A 21,959-nucleotide genomic window follows, 5' to 3' on the forward strand; every position below is an offset into this window, starting at 1 on the left:
CGACTGCAGCACAGTTGGGTTGCCAAGAGTCGGCACAATTGCTCGCCGTCTCACCAGTCGGGGCCGGGTAGTTGCATGAATTTCATGAATATGTATCGTTTATTCGAGTTTTAATTCAGTTGCTTTTTGGTATTATGCAGCTCTCTAGTCGGGATTTTGATGGCCTAGGCTGATTCGTGGGATCTTAATCGCGTCCATCTATCCCTACATCGGCTGACGCTATTCGAGACTGAAATATGTTGCTACGCCTTACGATATGATGAGCCTGAACTTTGAATACGATAAGACTCGAGTAATTGGGCCGTCGGTCCCAAAATATCCCGCCTTTACACTCGTACCACGCGAATAGGCCATAATGCTCGGTTATCGCAAGTGTTGAAACATGTCTCGATTCTGAAGATCTGGCATTCTGGCCAGATTAAAATGTCCCCAGTCAGCATTTAAATAGCTGGACCTCGCATCGAATTTCCATTCGCAAATGATCGGGAGTATAAGACCCAGCAAAAGCTCTCGGAGTCACCCCGCATTTTCTCAAGTCAAACCCACCAATGCTCATCAATGATTCTCTGAGACCTAAGAGAGACATTTCAAACACCCACTCATCTCATATTTTAGGAATCATTTTGCAGTCGCTGCCATTCGACGCGAAGAATCCCCGGTAGTTCATCCACCAGACTGGGCCGTGAGGGATTCCATGCCAGGATCTCGCGTGCCCGCTGTGAGCGACCACGAGAGTTCATCCCCCAACTGATAGATTCATATCCTGCATACTTCTTGGCACTCTCAGGGTCAAGTGCCTCGGTCTTTGCCTCGGGCAGGTACCCCAGTTTCGCGGCTGCCTCTGCTGTAGCTTGAGCTATCTCACCCCAGCAGTGTTCACCGTTTTCAGCAAGGTAGTAGGCCTTAGGACCCCAGAGCCCGTCATCAGTTCGGCCTGCAATCGCCGCGTCGATGAGTAGAGCATAGAGGTCACTAAGGTCTTGGATGTGGACGTGATTCCAAATTGACTGGCCGGCACCGATTATCGGGCCCTTCTTGCGACGGAGCGTCACATTCGCTAAAACGTATACCTGGCGCGAACGTTGATTAAGTGGACCTCGTCCTTTACCTGCTGAAGATTTAGTAATTTCTTCTCTTTTGTAGATCTTTGGTAAATGCGTACCGTAGATCGTAGGCGGACAAACGAGCGCTGTCTTTAGCACATCGGCATGCTGGGTTCCAGCTTCGAGGACGAGCTGGTCAACATTCCGATGAAATGCGTGGTCTGGCAGATTGAGTAATTCATCCACTCCATCCCAGTCATCGTACACATGCTCGCTTTTATTTCCGTATTCGTTCTTGTCGCTATCCTCCCATGTGAGAATGCCAGCTCCTCCGGTATGTAGCAAGTAGCCTGGGGTTTCCTTGGTATGACCGGCTACCAGACCGGCAATTATGGCTTTTGCGGCTCCTACATGGTCTGACGCATCTGCAGTGTCTTTTTGTAGGGGTAAGCAGTGCCCAGATAGTATTATACTCGTCTAGCGTTGAGTTGGATACTTACGCAGCACGATGTCTGCGGCGGCACTTTCTCGTTCCAGCAAGGCTGAGTCTTCCAGGTCACCAATTACGATACGGACAGATGGGTATTGGGCTTTCGCCTGTTGGGCCTTTTCAGTGCTGCGAACAAGAGTAGAGTATGAGAACTCTGGGTGGTTGGCAACAAGCATGGCTAGGCAGTCGCCACCGATATAGCCCGTGGTACCGGTGCTGAGAGGTTGTTAGAGCAATGGTTTCTAAATCAAGACCGGAGCCTCACATGAATAATTTAGTCATTTTGCGTGTACTCAAGATGAAAGTGAGAGATTCAACGCCGCAAAGGTTGAATACTGCGAGCGGAATACACAAAAAGTCTCGAGTTAGGAAACCTTAGAACTGATCCTTTTCGACGTTTTATATAGTGATTTTTTAATTGAAAAAAAAAGGCATTTCTTATACCTTAATCCCGCAGTCCTGGAATGCCCCCTTGGATTTATAAGCGGGAATATTGCCTAGGTGGGCTAGAGAGATGACATCATTATTGCAATACTATAACAATACTGACAAGGTTTAGCCAAGTGGCCCTTACTATTTAGACGAGATGTTCTAATTTTTGGGTTTCTCCACTCATGACACATACACTTATCTTTCCTAATATCGCCGAGTCGATACATTGTTTTAAATTGCTTGGCCGCCTTGGTGGGTTGCGCTAATATTGTCCCTAGTGGATTGGTGGCTGAAATTTCAATGATTCTAGTTGCGATAGCCTCGACTCATCACGTCGCATTTGGATTGAGGTCGATTCCCAAATCTTGAATGCGCTATTTTGCGTCACTGGAATTGAATTAGTCCCGTAGCGTATCCGTGATCTTTACCAATGGTCTTTCTGGCGATTGGGCTGGCCGGGGAGTCAACGGAAAGGGCTCGATCGCCTGGCTGATATACATAAGAACTGGATCTTGAAATCTCAAGAGTTAAGTGGGTTTCCTATAAAAGCTCCACGATATCATCCATTTATTGAACAAGCCACGCCTACCCAGTCGTGGAAAATGGATGTTGTGGTGTGGGGTAATATCCTTAATACAGTCTTTCAGGTCTGTTTGGCTGTTTGTATGTGGGCATGGAATCATTTTGACCGACCGAGTTGGACGGCTGGTCCTTTTGTCGATCTTGCTTGCATTGTTACTGGAGTTCCTGGGGTTTTGATGTGCTTGGAGAAGAAACGCCCCGAGAAAGCCAGTGAGCACCCCCAGTGCTCTTCTTTTGATTCCTCAAGCTACACAGCCAGTGCTTCCAGGTGGAAAGAGCGGCGATTATAACGCTGTAAAGTTAGAATGATGAGTTGCCATACCGTGACTAACGGAAAATTGAGATAATTCTCTGGATCTTGTCAGAAAGTTTTATCTTTCGGTTAATTTAATGAACATTCTTTTCGATTGAAATGGAGAAAAGTTTCAATGACAACTCTTCGTTCGTATCATCGCCTAGGAAGCTAGCTATTTGCAGCATTCTCCGTGGTAGCTTTGCTAACTTGAGCATCGCATTGATCTTATCGAATTCGACTCTGCCTGAAACTATGAAAGTGAAAAGTTTGAAGATAAACATCCAAGCCACGTCTATCTATATATCTGATCACAATAAAATCTATCAAATGCCTGCAGAATCTCACGCCGCTCTTCATCGGTCATCTGCATCCTGGTCGTTTCATAATACCCACTCTTTAGCCGTGCACTCACAATGGCCTTGCGACTTTGTAAACGAAACGCTGCCTCAATACTTTTAGTAATTCCTTGAAAAGGATAAGCCACCAGTCCGATGCCCGCTAAACACACGCTTAAGTTAGCTCTGCCCAGCTTCATGGATTGAGATAATTGCTTACCAGAGGGAACCTTTGTTGCAAGCCCGATAGTGCCTTTAGCAAACCCCTTGACCGCACCTAAAGCACCTTCTTCTTTTGCCCCATTGACGGGTTGTGTAAAGAGACCGGTAAAGCCATCAGTCATGCCATCCATGAAATTCTTGCCACCAACGATAGCTCCGGATTTCCAATCCTGAATTGCGCCGTAATCCTTGGGCTTTTCCCCATACAGCCGTGGAACCTGTCGGAATCCTTCGGCAGCAGCATGTGGAATGTCGACTACCACCCCTTTGAAGTATGATCCGGTGAATTTGCCAAAACCTTTCATTGTCGCGCCTGCCATGCTGCCTGCGATGGATAGCCCGCTTCTGCTTTCTTCGGTTCTACTTTTGGATCCAGGCCCAATGGACGGTGTCCGAGAACTATTTGAATTCCCTTCATCAGCATCAGATAATCTTATTGATGAAGGCTCTCGTGAAAGTGGACTGTCAGGGAGTGCCGGGGCTTGCAAGGCTCTCGTTGATGGTTTTGGTGAACGACCACGTTTGTATTCTTTGTATGGGTTGTAAATCATATCTGCGGTCGATCCCAGCATAGTTGACCCGGTTGTGGTGGCCGCAGCAAAGATTCCGGTTACGGGATCCCAGCGGCGATGTTCAATAACGATTGGATTGACGAGATGACTGAGGGGCATGGCAGTCATCGGTTAGTAGGTTCATATACTATCTCGAGTCGGGGTACATACAACTGAAGACGTTTTTCATCTATCTTTTGATGCTCAATCAAGATTTGCACCGCTGCATTTGACAAGGTCACGTTTCCTTTGCCTTTTTTGTACTTCCAGACTGCAACCTGGAAGGGCATTAAATTGCACTTCATCTTGTCCAGGGGAAGATTTCGATGGAAGGATTCTACGGCCGCGGTTACACCCGATTCAGTCTGCATTTTGATGGCCAGCTTACGTGCGGCTTCTGTTGCCTCTGGAGTGAGGCAGAACTGGATAGCAGCAGTCAGGTTCTGAAAGTTGAGAGATGCAAATGGAATAGGTCTAGGTCCGGCACCGGCTCGAGCAACCATGTTGCCCCAGAAAGGTTGGCTAAGAGAATTAGTTCTGATGGAACCTCGCAGGTCAAAGATGGGTCAGTTGAAAAATTGTAACTTACTCGCCGAAGAAAGGCACGATGGCAGTCGGTCGGCCATTTCTGAGGCCACACGAAGTAGTTCCAGCGCCTCCGTGGTGAATTACTGCGCTGACATGTTGAAAGAGCCACTCATGTGGACAGTCGTCAATGTAGTAGATATTCGGGTTTGGACTTCCAACTAGCCCACTCCAACCCTTCGAGATGACCGCACGAACACCTGCCCTTACCACCGCAAGAACGACGGTGTCTATCAGCTTTTGAGGGTCATCAACCACAATACTACCGAAGCCAATATAGACAGGAGGTAGGCAGCCTTGTAGAAACTCTCTCAGCTCTGAAGGTGGGGAATACGATGGGGGATCTCTAAAGAAAAATCCACAGACATCTAAACCATTAGGTTTTTATCATTCCAACAGGAAATCAAAGTGATGACATACCAATGTGACTTGGCCAATCCTGTGGTTTTGGCACAAGGGCTGGGGACCAACAATATGTGTAAGGTACTTTCAATCTTTCAGCAAGGCTGGGCCCTTCCGTTGTAGGAATAGGTTCCAGATCTATTGAAATCCGCCATCGATTGATCACATCTCCTAGCCTGAATCCCCATGTTAGTCACATCCCGTATTACTCCATGGGTTACTTTACCCTTGCCATGTTAACCACTCAACAACTCCGTAAGAAACCCAATTTGCTATGCGAGGATCCATAGAAGAGGAATGTAGATTGGCGAGAGGATGTGGAAACGCCTTGGTACTGCTCCACGGCATCGTAAACATCAGATGGACTGGAATGCTTAGGGCCTGTGCACAATGAACGTGTGCAAAGCTAGGAGGGTTAGCAATGATGGCGTCTGCAACAAATGGCTGTTTGGTGATTGGATCATCTTCAATGCACGATCTCCAGCACCCATCGAGCATTGTGGCTACCATAGCCTGTTTTCTTCGCACCTCCCCTTCGCGCAGTGTCTTCATTTGTGGAATCAATCCGGGATTCTTGACCATGAATGCCATTAATTCTGCAGGATCTCCACCGATGGAGTAGAACTCTAATCCTGACTCGTGTACGAAGTCTGCAAAGACATCATGTGTGGCTATTCGGACCCGATGACCATGTTTTTTTAATGCACTTCCGAGTGCCATAAAAGGTTGCACATCCCCACGACTTCCCACAATTTGAATGACAATGTTGAGCTTGAACTCGCATGAGGTCACTTGCTTGGTAAGGTTGATATAGTTGGGAGGTGGATTGTGGATGTCTTCTTGCTGTAGGTCAATGATTTTGGCGAGGGTTCTTGCGATCTTGGATTCGAGGTTCACATCAATGCGGCCGTCCCCTATAACAAGTATTAGAGTGGGCCGACAAACCATCATCATCGTGGCTCGACCGACCTTGCACGTTTCCTGATTCTGTCACGAGTCCACCATCGTCAACCAACGAATATGCAGGAGGTGCTGGCTCTTCCGCTTGTTCTTTCCCGGTCTCAGAATGTGTAGAGGAACCCATGTTTTCGAGATTGGTGAAAGATCTTGAAATCTGGAATCTGGGAAAGTTGAACTACTAAAGGCAAATGAAAGTTAAGGCTGATCTCGTACTCGTACCCTTCGTCAGATGGGGCCTAGCGGATCCCGATTAAGGGTTCGGTGCTGGATCCGTGCGTCGCCGCTAGCCCTTTTTTAGCTGTCCACCTATTTTAACCTTTCTGGTTTTACCATTCAGGCAGCAGAGTTTAAAAAATAGGCCTACATATATTAGGAAGTTAATTAGCGATATTATCAGTGGGGAAAGGATATGAATATCCTGACACAGAGTTTCGCGCTATTGTGCGAACCACGTGTAAAACTATTATTAGTGGGACCTGACTGCATTCTTCCATTTTAAGCATTATGTATATTTAGAAATCTGGTCAACCGGGATCCAAACCGCCGTTGTGAATGAGGAGACCTGGCACACGTAATCGTGGAAAGCTGGTTACGTGTGTAGTGGCATGGTATAATCATAAAACCCTCACACTGATGGTGTTGGCTCCCAATCTCAAGTTTGGTTGAATATCTAGCCATCGTAAAACCAAAAATGACGGTCCCCTTTGACGGGACTGACAGATACAAACTCGGAATTTATAAAGAGCTTATATTTCGTGTCGACGGTGATTTGAATATGTACTGGCTTTGAAATACTCTCCGTCGGGGTTATGGTCTTGTGAAAGTGAACAAATGCTCCAGCCGAGTCCGTTGGGCACTCTGTCCATTCAGGATGCCATGGTCTGGGTCGACGCTCTGGTATTGTCCTTGGTGCAATCATATGCTGCGGAGGGAAAGCACTCCAAAGTGGTACGCAGAACCTCGAAATGTTCTTGATTTCTCGCGGGATTCTAGGCTGTGGAACAGTCTTCCTTGGGGCATCTGGAGTCCCCTTTATCACAGAGATCACACACCCAGCGCACCGAGCTACGGCGACAGCTATGTTTAACACAGTCTACTCTCTCGGATCAATTGTTGTTGCCTGGTCAATCTTTGGGACATTTCGCATCGATGGTAGTGCTGCATGGCGAATTCCATCTGCCCTCGAGGGCCTTCAATCTCTTGTCCAACTTCTTGGATTATACTTTGTTTCAAATAACCCACGTTGGCTGGTATCCAAAGATAGAAGCAATGAAGCACTTGCGATCCTGGCAAAATACCACGCGGAAGGGAACCATCCCGATCCACTGGTTCTCTAGAGTGTGGGATTAACAAGCAGCCTAGAGCAGGCCTTGATTATTGCAACCTAGCAGATTCTGTCGGGATTTTCCTCGTTATACTTTGCCATGCTTCCCAATAACCTTGGATGAGCAGCAAACGTGCCCTCGGCCATTCAAGCAGTGCCAGCTCCTCATCCAGCACCTCCTCGTCATATCACTACGTCAGCAATAAGGGCTGGCGGTACGTATGGTGGACCTTCGGGTGTGCGACTCTATTCCTATATCTATGTCGTTTTTCATTGAGTCTACACGAAACGCCAAATTCCTCCTCTCACGACGCCGCGACGCAGAAGCAACCCAGCTCGTGAAGGATATTGCCTAACAAGCGCCAGACATGGCTTACCGAAACGTCATTTGCGCGGATTGATTCCACAATCGATGCTTCAGAAGCTGAACTGCGCACGGAATCTCGCTCGCAAGCGCTTGTTTCTTCGCTCAATATTTACGGCTCAGTGTGTCTTGTCCTGTTGTGGAGCGTAATGGGTCTGACTTTCGTGCTCCACCAAACATATATCGGTAATTACCTCGCGGCGAAAGGTGTAGCCCAAATTAACGCGACAACAGCCTCAAGATCTTCCATTTACAGCCGGTACCTATATACTATCCCCGGCCCGCTCGTGGCAACTATCCTGATCGAAGTGAAAGGTCTGGGGCGGAAGCGCACCGGAGCTGGCATTGCTATTTTGACTGGTTTATTCATGCTTCTCGCTACTTTGGCCCGGTCTCGCAATTCTGAATTGGCCTTTGAGTGTATTATCAGCTTCCTTTGCTTTGCTGGTATGGCTACACTGATTCTCTATACTGTTGAGGTTTTGCCGACCACAGTGCGTGGGTTCGGTCTGGGTGTCATGGGGTTCTTTTGGGGGAAGTTTGGCTTGATTGCCTATATCATCACCACTTTCGATAGCAGCGCGGTTTCGGGTGGGGGCCCTGTTTGGTTCTGTGGTGCGGTTTGGAGTCTCAAGGGTGCTGCGTGGTTCGCGCTCCCGGTTGAAACTCAAGTTAGAGCGCCGGCGTGGATGATCACGATGTTGAAAATACATATTCAGATTGTCATGTGCTTACTAGATGACATAAGTCCTTGGAAATCTACCTCACACTTCGTTGTCTTGTCTACAATTTTCATGATTATAAATTCATCAGACGGATTGTTCTCGGACAAAATTGTGCCAACGTACTTCAGACCAGCCACAGTAAGAGGCACTACCCTCTCCAAGGTTAGTCATATTGGATGGCTTTGGGCCTCTTCGACGAAGCTGGCATTTTCACTTCTGAGAGGATGACGGGTCACTGGCTGAGCGCAGCTCACGGGTCAAAGCATATTTGGGCTTTCCGATTCAATGCACCCCGTAAGTCAACCTTCTTACTGAACTCCCATCGATGATATTGCTGACAAAGATATCGTAGCTGTTGATACCTCCTTCAAATAGATCATACCATTTGGCTCCCGTGGCACACTCTTCCGAAAACACATCTCAACTACCCACTCGGCACAATGACAGACTATGAGCGAGGCGTTGCTGTCGAGCTCCGCATTTATTTGTCATCGTTCAGTTGCAACGGCAATGCAAACACGCTCAAGGTTGCGACTGCTCCCCATTGGCCTCATTATGGCGCTCTCGGTGATTTCGTCAACTCTCCTATCCGTCTCGTCCCACAGTTTGCCTTTGAGAACAACGCCAACAAAAGTTATCCAACCAGTACGCAAATCGAAGTTAGCGCGCATAAACAGGTATTGAGCCGACAGAATGTCGGGCTCAACTAGAGTTTAGATCAATTGCATCTCTAACAATTATCATAGATCATGCGGCTTTGCAAAAGTTCCTAGAATACATTCTTGTTACATTTTACTTGGGTGACTATGAATTCTATTGGCCATTCGGGGAGCGTATCATCGCTACCTGCACGTAGTCGGGATATGGCTCGAAAGAATCAACCTCGCGGAAACCATATTTCAAGTACAAGGGTCTCCCAGCTGGAGACGCAGACAGATAAACCTCCACACCCTCAGCATCAGCGCGTGTGAGACCCCATCTGAGGAGCTTCGACCCAAGGCCCTTGCCTTCTTGGGAAGGGTGAACACCCAACATATCCAGATCTATGCATCGGGGTTAGCCATGGCGGTTCGTTTTGTGCTTGCTCGAGGAATAGAACAAGTATAAAGCGAAACTCAAAAACTGCAAGCAACAGTCGAGAAAAAAAAGAAAACAAAGGAAAACGTACAATAATGAGGCCGATCCCCCATCCACTTCTCATGCCGCACCTCCATGCCATGGAAAAATCGATCGCAAAGCTCCTTATCACTACTAGCAGGCCACACAATTTTTTCTTGATGCTGACCGCGATCTGCAGCCGACACAGGACGCTTCCATTTCGCGAATGCAACAGTCCCGCCATTCTCCGAGCCCTCCGTCCCCTTGAGCAATACATCGTTGGTCTCGCCTGCAATTGAGCCCGTGATGACGGCGCTGAAATATTTTTCCCACCATTGCGTCACATCCGGCGTGTTTGGGAACATGGTTGTGTCAAGGTCGCTACGGAAGCTGGCGTAAAAGACTTGCGTGAGTTCGGGCGCATCGGTGGGAGACGCGGGGTGGACCTCCAGTGACATTTTTGACAGGTTGAATTTGAAATTTGTGCGCGACAATTTGTTGAGGCGATATGATATTCAGAGAGGTAGGTTGTGTATTGAATTGGAATTTTTGCGGGTTTAAAATTAGGTGATCTTTGTTGTGGAGCCATTCCGATGGAGAAGGCTCCAGTTCTACAGAGAGAACCCAGGAATGAAGGATCTCATTTCATCCGCCCAATAAAGGCTCGCCGGTATATTCATACTGGAAGCGGGAATAATCGATCATGCTTTCATGGGTATTTTTATCGGCGGCTATGAGGGGCTCCTTATCTTTTGCTATTTAAAGATGTGCATGGTCCCACGGTTGCAGGTGTTTAAAGTTGACGTGATGCGTTTGGACGCGAGAGGTAACGTGCTCTTCTTAGCACGTACAGAATCCGATACCTACTATGTACTACAGTGACTATAGACCCCATACTTTATACAATTAAGTGAGAAGTGAGATCGATTTACTGCAGACGATATGAATTCGATATACATTCGCAGGCTCGTCTCGGAATGCTCACTGCCGTTAAGGTACAACCCTTTTGGATGCTCACCTAGTGATTTCGTATCAAATATCAAAAAGGGACTCTGAGAACATCACTAGCCGACTTCCTAGTGCGCAAAGGCTTATTTCTGATATTTTTACCATTATCGACGCCATGACTGGTACAACGACTCTCATCGACTCCGAGTACCAGGCATACCATATATTACGTTTAGTCATTGCTGCTCAAATTGTTGAAATAGTTAGCGAGTTTTTTCATTTTAGTTAGAGTCCTCAATATCGGTCATCCATGCCATACATGTTCGTACGCCAGTTTTCTGTCAATTCCCAATGCTTGCAGTTGGAAATCAGTCGCTAAAAATGTTTGTTAAGTTTGCATGAATCTCACCATCAGTTCCGAGGGATCAACTACTTGCCGGCGTAAGAACATCGGCATACCGGAGGATTTATTAATCCTACATAGTTGACATATTTTGACAGAAAGCTGGTGTACGAACAATGTACGGTATAGATGGCCAATGTTGACAACTCTAACTAAAATGACAAAACCCGTTATTTCAACAATCTACGGACATTATAATATACACTTTTATATAGTATGCCTGGTACCCAATGTCATATGATGTTTCCGGTATAATACCTGGTTTCTACCATGTATTCGGACTTAGTATTCGACACTAGTTTATATTAAGCGATAATCAGCAAAACCACCGAAATTTATTAATGATAGTAAGCTAGTGAGCCGACCTTTATCGTCATATGACATTTTTAGTAAACCAGTGAGCCAACCTCTGAGTTAAGTAGTGACCCGAGCTAGACCTCTGCATAGACCATAAAGCCCATAGCCCAACCCAACCCAACCCACTAATGGGCTGGGCTTTGGGCCCATTGGGGCCTATAATGGGCCCCCATTATTAACCAAACAATATAAACATGCCAATTTATCGCAGCTGTATAATTAATGCATTTTTCCCCTGTTTTTTGGGGGTATTGAAATTACCGTTTAAGCCGTATATAAAGCTATATATGAATCACTTATAAATTAACTGATAGGACTGATTGATTTGATTTTATTTATAAGATATTAAGTAATAGATACTAGGAGGCCGAAAAACAAGAATTAAAATTGAGTTTTATAAAGCTTTACTTTTTATTAGGGGTTTATATAGTAAGTAGAGGTATAATTTATGTGTCAGCAGAAAATAAGATTCGGAATGCTTGAGAAGAATATATGGGTCTCATCAATTTCCTCCCAGCGAAGTACAACATATATATCCCAAGAGACCATTCGTTATGGGAAACAACCAGAGGTCAAAGTCATGAGACTTGGTACTTTGAATTATGACCACGAATATATTGATGCCAATGAAAAATAAATACATGTTCGTCTAATGCATAAAATCTATAAGTCTACCGGCATCGCAAACATATCTAGTTGGTATCCTCCTTTTCAGATACAACCTTCACCCATTCTTACTACAACTATGACTTCTTTTTCTCTTATTATTGGTCACAAAAGTCTGCCTAGTCATGATCCTTTCCGTATACTATTAAATGGAAAACTTGGTCCCCATCGGAATCCGAATATTCCTGATGATCCGCTAGGTTCTAACATTAAAGACCCATGTACTCTATCATCCATTAGTAACTATGATTATCTGATCGTTCAGAGAATTAAGCTATCTCCTAACGTGCATTGATGGAATCCCGGTCGGACAATAGTGGGGTCGAAGCCAGCGCGGGTTCGAACCTGTCACAGGCTCAAAACCGGCGCAGCCCTGAACCCGCGCAGGCTTAAATAATCCCATTCTTGGCATGAGTCTCTGGTTATTCCACTGTCAGCAGCCCATATTCTATGTGGCAGCTTGATCGCCGAACAGAATGCTGATTCATCTCTCGTGTCTCAGACCCGTTGTTCTCCTCATTCGCCGACTTTCTTCTTTTGGAATGGAATGTCCATCTCACCCTACTTTCTTTGGATAAAAACAGAACACCCATAAGATAATATCACTATTCAGCACCAGTTCCATACAGACCGGCTGGCTGTCGGAGTAACTAGGAAGAGTTTGGCATTTGGGCCTGTCTATGCGGAATTTGCAGTTTACTTGCAAGTTCTATAGTCGCTGACAAGTTCGGCTTCTACAAGAAGTGCACTCTTTCACTCTTTTCGGCGCCACATCCGTGCGCTAGTATACAATTAGCTTGGCCTGTTATAGAAGTATTGTATCTACTGTGTTTGATGGTGTGACACAAGAGCTACCATATAATGACTGTTTTGTAAATACTATGTATGTGGTCAAGAGCGCTGGGCAAATCTCTAAGCGGCACATTCAGCCTGTGAGACTCTATTTTTGATTTGTCTCTGTCCTGGTTTTGAATTTTCTCCAGTCGTTCTCTGTCTCCATTGTGTACATCCACGCATCGAATCACCGCCGTGCAAAACTGTCGCGGAAAATATGACGGAAGGATGGGGTTTGATCATAGGCGGAATGGTGATGAAGACGTTCGAAATGAGTTACGTTAGGAGAAATATCATCCGATCCTGCTTTGGTGGGAGGACCATGGTCTAGGTTTGGTGACGAGGTGGATGCGGCGACGGAACTCCAGGCTTTCCAAGGTCTTCCGGGCGCTTTTCCAGTCTGCAGAAGCATCGACGACGACTGTGATGTTTAATTGGAATTGTTGCAAGAGATGGGGGGTGGGGGATTTCGATGATCAGACAGAGAACCATGCAAGTAACGGCAATCAACTGAGAAGCGAATGCAATTTCGACAACTTGGCCTATCTTCATCGCAGTATAAACTTAGTATCGATGAAGCCACACGATCAACATGTATGAGCCCGTGAATACCTCCACCCCTTTTAAATGATTGCTTCGATAGGACAGGGTGGGTGTAGCCTACTCACCTTGATCCGTCGACTTCTGCACACGACACAGCCATCTGAGACTTAGTATGTGACTTTCGCCCCTTTGGCGGAATCAAATCCACGGATAAGCAATGATGACATGGATATCAAGTTTCTCTGTAGTCAAGATCGATGTTGCTTAATTTACCCGACTTTCCGTGACACTGACGTCTGTAGGAGCAATTCCACGAGAATAACTCAATTGAGTGCATGGACGGTGGATATGCTGAGGATGTACGAAAACCATACCACCGGCCAAACCCCTGACGTGGGTCCGCTGATCGTCCAAGATACCTCCTCTGGACTGGGCTGTCGCGAATACGACAAAATTACTACTTATGTCCACAGTTCCACATCCTTTATTGCTCTTGGCTAGTATCCACAACAGTATAGATCCATGAAAAGTAATGAAGGTGTTATGTCAAGACCCAAATTAGAATTGATGAAAAGATATAATATTCTGATTCGATGCCAAGTTCGTGGAGCAATAAATTGCATTAGGTGGCAATGGACCCTTCATGGGAGTGGAGACTCAGTTCTCCCTACCTGAAAATCCGAATAAAGCACAAAGTACTTAAGATTGCTTGCCTGTCTTCACTCTTGGGAAGCTTACGGTTTCTGATTCTCATCTTTTCCGCTATGCGACTTCAATTTTTGCTTTCAGCATATCTAGCGGGACGTGGTGTTGCTGCCACAGCGGACTGCAAATGTGTTGGTGACTCCTGAATTCTCTCCTAATACTTACGCTCACACAAGATAGGTTCCTTCCATGCCATGTTGGCCATCAACTACAGAATGGTCTTCACTCAACGACACTATCTCAGGCCGTCTGATAAAAACGACGCCTGTGGCATCTGTTTGCTACCGTTCGGCGCCTACTTTTAACGCCGAGACCTGTCAAATCCTTCGGTCCAACTGGACTACTTGGCCATTCCATTCGGCAAACCCGACGAGCGTTGGTGATCCTTCTTTGGACAGTGCATGTGCTCCAATCTTTCCCAATGGCACCAGCGTCTCTGGTAACTCGAAAGCGGGGAAGCAAGGATGTTCGCTAGGCAATTACCCTCCATACGTGGTCAATGCAACAGGGGCCGAAGATGTCCAAGCCGCTGTTGCTTTCGCCAAAAAATGGAATTTGCGGCTCAACATCAAGAATACAGGACATAGCGGCGAGAGAAGGTTAGTGGTACCTTGCAATTTCTTTGTGAGCTGGCTGAAAGCAACTAATGAATGACAAAATATAGCATCAACCCTGGAAGTCTCTCGTATGTACCTTTGCATCGTTCAAGTTAAAAAGGCTAATGGCTGCAGGATCTGGACACATAACATGAAAAATATCCAGTATCATCAAATGTTTACACCGCAGAGCTGTTTGAGCAACAAAACAGGTGTGGCAGCTACTTTGGGTGCTGGTGTGCAAGACGGCGAGTTGTTTGCAGCTATGGCAAAACACGATGCTATTGCTGTCGGTGGACAAAACAATGTATGTGAAACCAGGTTCTCCAATTGCTGCGTTGACTGGCTTTTTATTGACCTTCATAGGATGTTGGAGTTGTTGGTTGGGCTACCGGTGGTGGCCACGGTCTCGCAACTGGTTTGTACGGTATGGGAGCCGATAACATCATCGAGGCGGTAATTGTGACACCGAGCGGTGAGGTCCTAAGGGTGAATGAGTGCCAAAATGAAGATCTCTTTTGGGCGGTTCGTGGTGGGGGTGGAGGCACTTTTGGCATCATCATTAGTGTCACGGTCAAGGTATATAAGATGCCATCAGCTATGCTGATGGGGATCGTAGTATCACCCAAGAACAACATATCCACCAAGGAGTGGTATAGCCTCGTTGCACGGATGCATGGCGAGTTCCCCCAGTTGCAGAAGTCTGGAGTTCATGGGTATTATACCTTGTCTAGCTCACCAATGTCATTCAATGTTGCTTTACTGCAGTACAACACAGGAAACAAGACATCTGACACCCTTCTGGCGCCCATGCGAAAAATCCTGAGAGAAGCAAGCGCGACAGCCAGCTCCCAGTTTACTAAACAGTGGGCCTCGTCTTGGTATGATCTTGTGAAGAACATACCGCTGTACGGAAGCACAGGGAAAGTGCATAGCACTCGGTCATCACGATTCATCCCAAGGCGAGAAATGAAGGACACCCAATCGCTGGCAAAAGCTCTTGACGCAATCATGGCCCCAGATTCCCTTTCAAGAGTATGTACAGCATTCATTGAAACGTCATGAATTCTCGTAGAGTGAGCTGACATCAAATACAGAGAGGAGTATCCGATCCATCTGTCTCCGGTACCATGACAGCGAGCGAAATCCCTGTTAACAATGCTTTGAACTCCGCCTGGCGCGATTCAAGCGTTCATATTATCACAACTCAAACATGGGATGACACACTTCCCCATGATCTGAGGGAGAAGGCCATCCATGACATGACGTTTAAGAGAGGATATGCATTACGACAATTGGCACCTGATACTGGTGCTTATTTCAACGAAGTAAGAATTTCTTTTGCTGCCCGTCATCTTTTCTAGCTCAATGCAGTGGCTCATTATCTTGAACAGGCAAATTCGTACGAGCCAAACTGGCAGTGGTCTTTCTGGGGATCCAACTACCCACGCCTTTACGCAATCAAGCAGAAGTATGATCCCAAGGGTCTTCTCTGGTGTCATAATTGTGTTGGCAGTGAGACCTGGACTCAACAGGGCAACGGTACCCTTTGCCGTGCTCTTTGAAGCCATTGTTGTGGCATACTTGTGTTTCACTCAAGACTTATCTAACGATTATTGGATTGAAAGTCAAGCCTGCCGTGACCGTGATGGGGTGCACTGCCAAACCATGGGCAAGACCTGTATGGAGTGGATGGGAAAAGGGAACTGTGTTTAATAGGTGTCGGCCAGGACGGGGAAGTTTGAACCTTGGAACTTCTTCGTGCGCCTGCCTTGTGACAACCTTGGAAGCGATCCAAGGTTTCATGACCTGCAAAGAATATTCACCAAACTCTGTCGATCCTGAATCGTGGATTACTGATACGCAGGATCACATCCACTAAAAATTGTAACAAGAAGGCGTGATACAGGCAAGCTTAGCTTCCAATGCTAGGAGTATAGTTTTATAGTTGTGGCAGAAAGTACTGATGATGTGCGCAAAATAGTGGAGGGCGATGTGTACGCTGACAGCGGAGTTTGGGACTTGGAAGGGGTATGGGGGATAAAACAATACCCCCACCAACACTGGACATCTCGGAGTGCTGATTGAAACAAATCCGCTAGACTGAGATCTTGCCTGTAAGTATACAATCCCACAAGTTGGTTTCCATATTTGACAACGCATCTGTTTGGCCTATTTGGCCCTCTCTGGTATATTATCTTGTTCTGACTGACTCTTTTCTCTAGTTCCGCACCACTGTCAGGTCACCCCTCTAGTGAAAGATTGAAAGATATCAGGCACTGTTCAATGTTCAGATATGATACGATGAATCAGATGAGACTATTTTCATCTTGTCTGTTCTCTTGTTACTAGTTGATGAACGGATTCAACGAAGGACATGGATACCAACTAAAATGGAAAGTTGTTCACAATGAGGTTTTGTAAAAGTCCAGATCAATCTAGATATCATTCTGCTTGTGATATATTATCAGAATCCATCATTCTTCTTTCTCTAGCCTTACAAAACTCTTCTTCTAATATTTCCCAAACACTGCCCATCGCCAGGTACAGTTCGATTGGCATACTAGACCTACTTCGCAACTAAAACGACGACAAAAAAGAGATGCGTGGATCCAAACCTAAGTACAGAGTGGACAGAAAACCCTCGAGCTGGATTCAGGTAAAAAGGTGAGGTCAAAGATTGTAGTCATAATGCCCTTCAGCGCAGCCAAATAGCGCTCGATTTTCTTGGCAGATTTGTCTATACCTAAGAGTGAAAGACAGGTTCTCATGGCTTTAGAAGCAGCTTCCCTGTCGTCCTCCGACTTTCAATATCCTCCTCATGTTAGACTCGTCAGTTTTCTTGGAGTTATAGAAAGAGCGCATTCTTGTTGACGAAGTTCAAATTAATAGAGGGCACCTACCATGTATACCTGTACCACATCCTCTAGAGCATATGTCTTGTGGATCTTTGTCTTCAGTTGACCGGTCTTCAGTAGCCTGGAAATCTCGCTCGTGTAGTAATCAAACTCTTCCCTGGTCACAATATAACCAAAAAGCTGTGCTCGAGCAATCTTGACGTCCTTCTCAGCCAAACGCCTAGGGTGGTGACATCGTTAATCTGGCGAAGTGGCATAGCTTGTCCATAGAAACTTACTGAATAGAGAACGGAGGAACAGGTCCGCTGGCATATCCAAACCACACGACGGTTCCCTTCCTCTTGACAGCTTCCAAACTACCCTCCCAAGTATCTTGGCCGACGGAATCATATACCACATCGAAACCCTCGCCATCCGTCATTTCCTTTACCTTCTTCACCTAGCCCTTACCCTCCTCACCTTTGTAATCGATCACAAAATCCGCTCCAAGGCATTTTACCAAGTTTACCTTTTCCGGTCCACCGGCCGTCCCAATCACTTTGGCGCCGATTTTTTTCAAGATTTGAGTCATGAGGAACCCGGCCCCACCAGCAGCCGCATGGATGAGCACCCAGTTACCTCTTTGCACGGGGTATGCTTCCTTCACGACCGTCAGCGAGGTTAATCCGCTGAGAAATACTGCCAGTGCATCCTCCTCGGACACTCCATCTAGAACCTTGACGGCCTTTTCTGCCGACACAGCACTGTACTCGCAGTAACTACCCCGATGAAGCCAGATGACTCGGTCTCCCACGGCGAAATTGTAAGGGGTTTGCCCTAGGCCAAGGCTGACGACGGTGCCTATACCCTCCTGGCCAAGGATTTGTGGCTTGGTGAAAGAGTAGAGTCCGCTCCGGTAATATGTGTCAAATGTAGTTGATACTGACTAGGTGGTTCTTTACCAGTATTGGATCCTTGCCTGGGATGGGGACAGGAAGATCGGTCTTGTACTCGAGGGCTTCGGGGTCGCCCGTCTTTTCGACCACGACACCCTTTTGCTTCGTAGGAATTGATATAAACGCTATAGTGCGAAACAAAGTCGTGGATATTGGTTGCCAAGCGACCTAAGGGAAAGAAAGTTTTGGGAGTCAATTAGTGAGAACGCGTCGAGACTTTTCTATGTAGAAGAAATACCCGATTCAAGTGAACGTGGTAGGACTCGAATACACAATGATGGGAGGGAGTAGGCTTGGTTATTCCACGTCAAGTTAGAAACCGCATTCCAGATCCTAGACCAATGATGGCAAAGCCATTTCATGGATTCATCCACACCTCCCATCACCCTCTATCGGTTAGAGTCGGTTGATGCTTGGATTTATCAGCACGGAGACATTTCATACACATCTCTTGCTTTCGGAGCGGTAAAGGTTTCCAACAGAATATCCAATGTTTAGAATCGACATCGGCCCGGCTTGAATCGGCATACATTCTTTCGAGGATCTATCATACTTAATTTGAGCACATAGGAAATATATAAATATAAAGCACGAAAAGAAGGGCACATTTGATTCTCGAAACCAACAACTATATTCTCTATCCATTTCTCAATCCTACCAACCCAGTATTCATCTCTTACTTCAGTAAGAACAGCGACAAGAAAGAAGTGGGCGTGACTGATAAGTCCCCTCTTCCTCTCAATCCTTCCCCGTATTCCGCAGCGGTGAAACATGGTGGATTGGTCTTTTGCTCTGGCAATATCTTGTTTGGGATTGGGCCTAAACATATGTTTAGCATATTGAGTGCATATCCTCATAGTATGTTTGAGATTTCCTTACCATACGCATAGCCAGTGAGGGGCTCAGGGTGGCTAGCAGCTAGAACTATAGGATTGTCAAAGTCTACCCGTGTCGGGCCGAAGCCAAGTTGGATTATAATAGCGTTCATGCTTATGCTTGCAATATGTTTAGGATATATAGATAAAATGTCAAAGGGAAAGAAATATAGAGGAGGAAGAAGAAAAGCACTGTAAGCAGACACGAGAAATAAAATTTAAACAACCAGTATAGGAAGGATACGATTATTTTTAATAGGGAAGGAACGATAGGATTACTAGAGAAGGAGCTTTTTATATATTATATATATATTCAATATATAAGAATATATCTTTTAGCATATACACTCGGGCTCACGAAAATCACTAGTAAGTAAACTTATAAATACCGCCGAACTACCATATAAAAATATACTATAATATAGAGGTAAAGTACAAGCAATTTATTATTCGATTAAGGTAAGCAAACATAGAAATGTTATAGTACTCGATGATATATAGATATTGGGTGTAGTTTAGTATAACTAGTATGTTTTTGGCCAAGAAAGCTGTATACGTGGTATGATTGGACTAAATGATGATTATATAATTTACTATTTTCGAGTCTCCCTTAGTTAACTAGGTGCCGGAAGCTGAGGGAGACTCGAAAATAGTAAATCATGTAGGCGATCTTACGAGTCTCCCGGAACTTTTTAAGAGTCTCCCCGAATTGGAACCCGCGATGAAGACGGGGTATACCGGAGGATTTATTAATCCTACATTTGTAATTTAAGTTATGTAATCAAGGCTCTATGTGCCAACTAACCATAAATGGTAAGCAGAGCCGATACCGCAATACAGAGACTCGAACTTATTGATTGGACCCTATTTTACGATATGGCTTCAACTGACAAGTCATGCATATGCTAACAATGTCACAAAAACTCAATGCTAATGATGATAGTATTTTTTTACTATGGTGTCATCCGTTGCTCTAGAAAGCTCCTTTAGCTTATTATAAAACCCTCTTGCAAAACACTGCCACATACGTACTAACTCGACGTGCTCTGAGACCATATCTAAGCAAAGTTTCGCCATACCACGCCATCTCGCATAAACTACCACCATCTCCCCCAAAATGGTGACCAGTTCCAATAAGAAATCAGCATCCGACCCGTTCATGTGGAGGTGTTACCCTTTGAGAAGCTGAACCGCCTTTTTAAGCCACCGAGGCGGGGCACTTTGACTTTGATAAGAAAACCGTTGCCTTCGCCCCGGACAGTTCTCTCTCACTTAAAATCCCCAACCCTCCTTTGAGTCCCACACGCATCTTGAAAACAACACTAGATTTCATCGCAATAATGGGTGACGCGGCATTCTTACCGGAACATGTGCTCGTTATTTTCTATCAGTCGATGCCAACAGAGCTGAAAGAGGTTATCCGACAAAAGCTCCCCGATGCCGAGGTAACTATTTACGATGCTCAGCCGGGTGTTCCTGTGCCGCCTGGTAACTTGCCATTCTTCAACATTTGAGGTCACAGAAACTAACAGCTCGCGCAGAAGTATATCAAAGAGCCACTATTCTCGCGACTTTCGTCGACCTTCCAGATCTCAAAGACTCGAAGAAGTAAGCCCCTACCCTAGTCAGGTTTACTGTACATGAAATTAACCATTATTGTAGCCTTAAATTGATTCACACCTTCTCTGCTGGCGTGGATCATCTTTCGCAAAATCCAATTTTGCGAGAAACTAATATCCCCATCACTACAAGCTCGGGTATTCACGGTCCTCCGATTGCCGAATGGACCGTGATGAATTGGCTGGTATCATCCCGGAAATATGTCAAGGGTTATGAGGCCCAGAAATCTCACACATGGGACAAAAGTGCGTACGCGCTAGGTCTTCACGACCAAGTGGGTAAGAAGGTGGGTATTCTAGGATACGGAAGCATCGGGCGCCAAAGTACGTTTCACCCGCTGTCGCTCAATACTCCCGAGCTGCAAATTTCATGAAAATAAGAACCCAAGTTGACCACCGACAGTCGCCCGCGTCTCGCAGGCATTGGGCATGACCGTCCACGCGTACACGGCTAGCCCACGCCCAACACCTGAATCCCGCCATGACACTGGCTACATCGTGCCCGGAACTGGAGATCCAGACGGCTCAATCCCAGCATCGTGGCACCACGGAACAGACCGGGAAGCTATCCGCTCTTTCTTATCTACCGGGCTAGATCATCTGGTTATCTCACTTCCGCTGACTCCGCAAACAACCCGCCTCCTCGGCGCAGAGGAATTCGCCATTCTATCTGACCAGAGTCATCACCATACGGCCAAGCCTTACGTGACCAACATCTCACGAGGCAAGGTTATCGATCAGAAGGCGTTGGTCGATGCGCTGAAATCTGGGGTCCTGGGTGGAGCCGCACTTGATGTCACTGATCCCGAACCTCTTCCTAAGGATGATCCTCTCTGGGACGCGCCCAATGTTCAAATCAGTCCACATGTCAGCGCTCTTGGTGTGGAGTATTTCCCGCGCTCTCTTGATATCCTGGCGTTAAACCTGGGGCGCATCGCTCAGGGCAAGCCGTTGATCAACTCTTATACACGGGGCAAAGGGTATTAGAATTTGCACATGTAGTTATTAGTTAGGTCAATGTCACACGGTTGGACAACTCCTGGATGTACTATGTGACATGGGAGGCTTGGGGTTATGAGTGGCCACAGCTTTATCGAAGTGATGTCATTGTCCCAAAAAAATATTTGAAGGGCATTTTTCAAGCTGAGCTTAGTCCAAACTTTCTACGACTACAATACAATAGTAATTAAGGTCTATGATATAGCTTAGAAT

General features: G+C 46.1%; 7 protein-coding genes across 7 annotated transcripts; 3 read left to right on the forward strand and 4 right to left on the reverse strand.

Annotated features, from left to right (window-relative positions):
* Positions 1-611: 611 nt before the first annotated feature.
* On the reverse strand, positions 612-1,815 carry N7537_010264 (uncharacterized protein; the record flags this gene model as incomplete). Its single annotated transcript, XM_056901318.1, has 4 exons — positions 612-1,108; positions 1,163-1,477; positions 1,544-1,749; positions 1,799-1,815. The coding sequence occupies 4 exons, from the start codon at positions 1,813-1,815 to the stop codon at positions 612-614; spliced, it is 1,035 nt and encodes a 344-aa protein (XP_056749986.1).
* Positions 1,816-3,134: 1,319 nt separating this feature from the next.
* Positions 3,135-6,021, reverse strand: N7537_010265 (glycosyltransferase; the record flags this gene model as incomplete). The annotated part of the gene is made up of 7 exons (XM_056901319.1): positions 3,135-3,340; positions 3,398-4,059; positions 4,122-4,472; positions 4,540-4,903; positions 4,956-5,113; positions 5,164-5,851; positions 5,907-6,021. 7 exons carry the CDS (start codon positions 6,019-6,021, stop codon positions 3,135-3,137), a joined length of 2,544 nt encoding a protein of 847 aa, XP_056749987.1.
* A 1,460-nt stretch (positions 6,022-7,481) lies between these two features.
* Positions 7,482-9,020, forward strand: N7537_010266 (uncharacterized protein; the record flags this gene model as incomplete). Its single annotated transcript, XM_056901320.1, has 4 exons — positions 7,482-7,559; positions 7,588-8,448; positions 8,478-8,604; positions 8,686-9,020. 4 exons carry the CDS (start codon positions 7,482-7,484, stop codon positions 9,018-9,020), a joined length of 1,401 nt encoding a protein of 466 aa, XP_056749988.1.
* A 103-nt stretch (positions 9,021-9,123) lies between these two features.
* On the reverse strand, positions 9,124-9,866 carry N7537_010267 (uncharacterized protein; the record flags this gene model as incomplete). The annotated part of the gene is made up of 2 exons (XM_056901321.1): positions 9,124-9,353; positions 9,479-9,866. 2 exons carry the CDS (start codon positions 9,864-9,866, stop codon positions 9,124-9,126), a joined length of 618 nt encoding a protein of 205 aa, XP_056749989.1.
* A 4,187-nt stretch (positions 9,867-14,053) lies between these two features.
* Positions 14,054-16,025, forward strand: N7537_010268 (FAD-dependent oxidoreductase; the record flags this gene model as incomplete). Its single annotated transcript, XM_056901322.1, has 6 exons — positions 14,054-14,463; positions 14,529-14,549; positions 14,596-14,767; positions 14,827-15,495; positions 15,558-15,788; positions 15,855-16,025. The coding sequence occupies 6 exons, from the start codon at positions 14,054-14,056 to the stop codon at positions 16,023-16,025; spliced, it is 1,674 nt and encodes a 557-aa protein (XP_056749990.1).
* Positions 16,026-17,345: 1,320 nt separating this feature from the next.
* Positions 17,346-19,241, reverse strand: N7537_010269 (uncharacterized protein; the record flags this gene model as incomplete). Its single annotated transcript, XM_056901323.1, has 6 exons — positions 17,346-17,538; positions 17,597-17,690; positions 17,769-18,186; positions 18,245-18,378; positions 18,912-19,072; positions 19,138-19,241. The coding sequence occupies 6 exons, from the start codon at positions 19,239-19,241 to the stop codon at positions 17,346-17,348; spliced, it is 1,104 nt and encodes a 367-aa protein (XP_056749991.1).
* Positions 19,242-20,468: 1,227 nt separating this feature from the next.
* Positions 20,469-21,734, forward strand: N7537_010270 (D-isomer specific 2-hydroxyacid dehydrogenase family protein; the record flags this gene model as incomplete). The annotated part of the gene is made up of 4 exons (XM_056901324.1): positions 20,469-20,616; positions 20,670-20,736; positions 20,791-21,071; positions 21,151-21,734. 4 exons carry the CDS (start codon positions 20,469-20,471, stop codon positions 21,732-21,734), a joined length of 1,080 nt encoding a protein of 359 aa, XP_056749992.1.
* Positions 21,735-21,959: the final 225 nt, after the last annotated feature.

This window comes from Penicillium hordei (genome assembly GCF_028827395.1).
Source record: "Penicillium hordei strain IBT 12815 chromosome Unknown utg000005l_segment0_segment0, whole genome shotgun sequence".
NCBI classification, from domain to species: domain Eukaryota; kingdom Fungi; phylum Ascomycota; class Eurotiomycetes; order Eurotiales; family Aspergillaceae; genus Penicillium; species Penicillium hordei.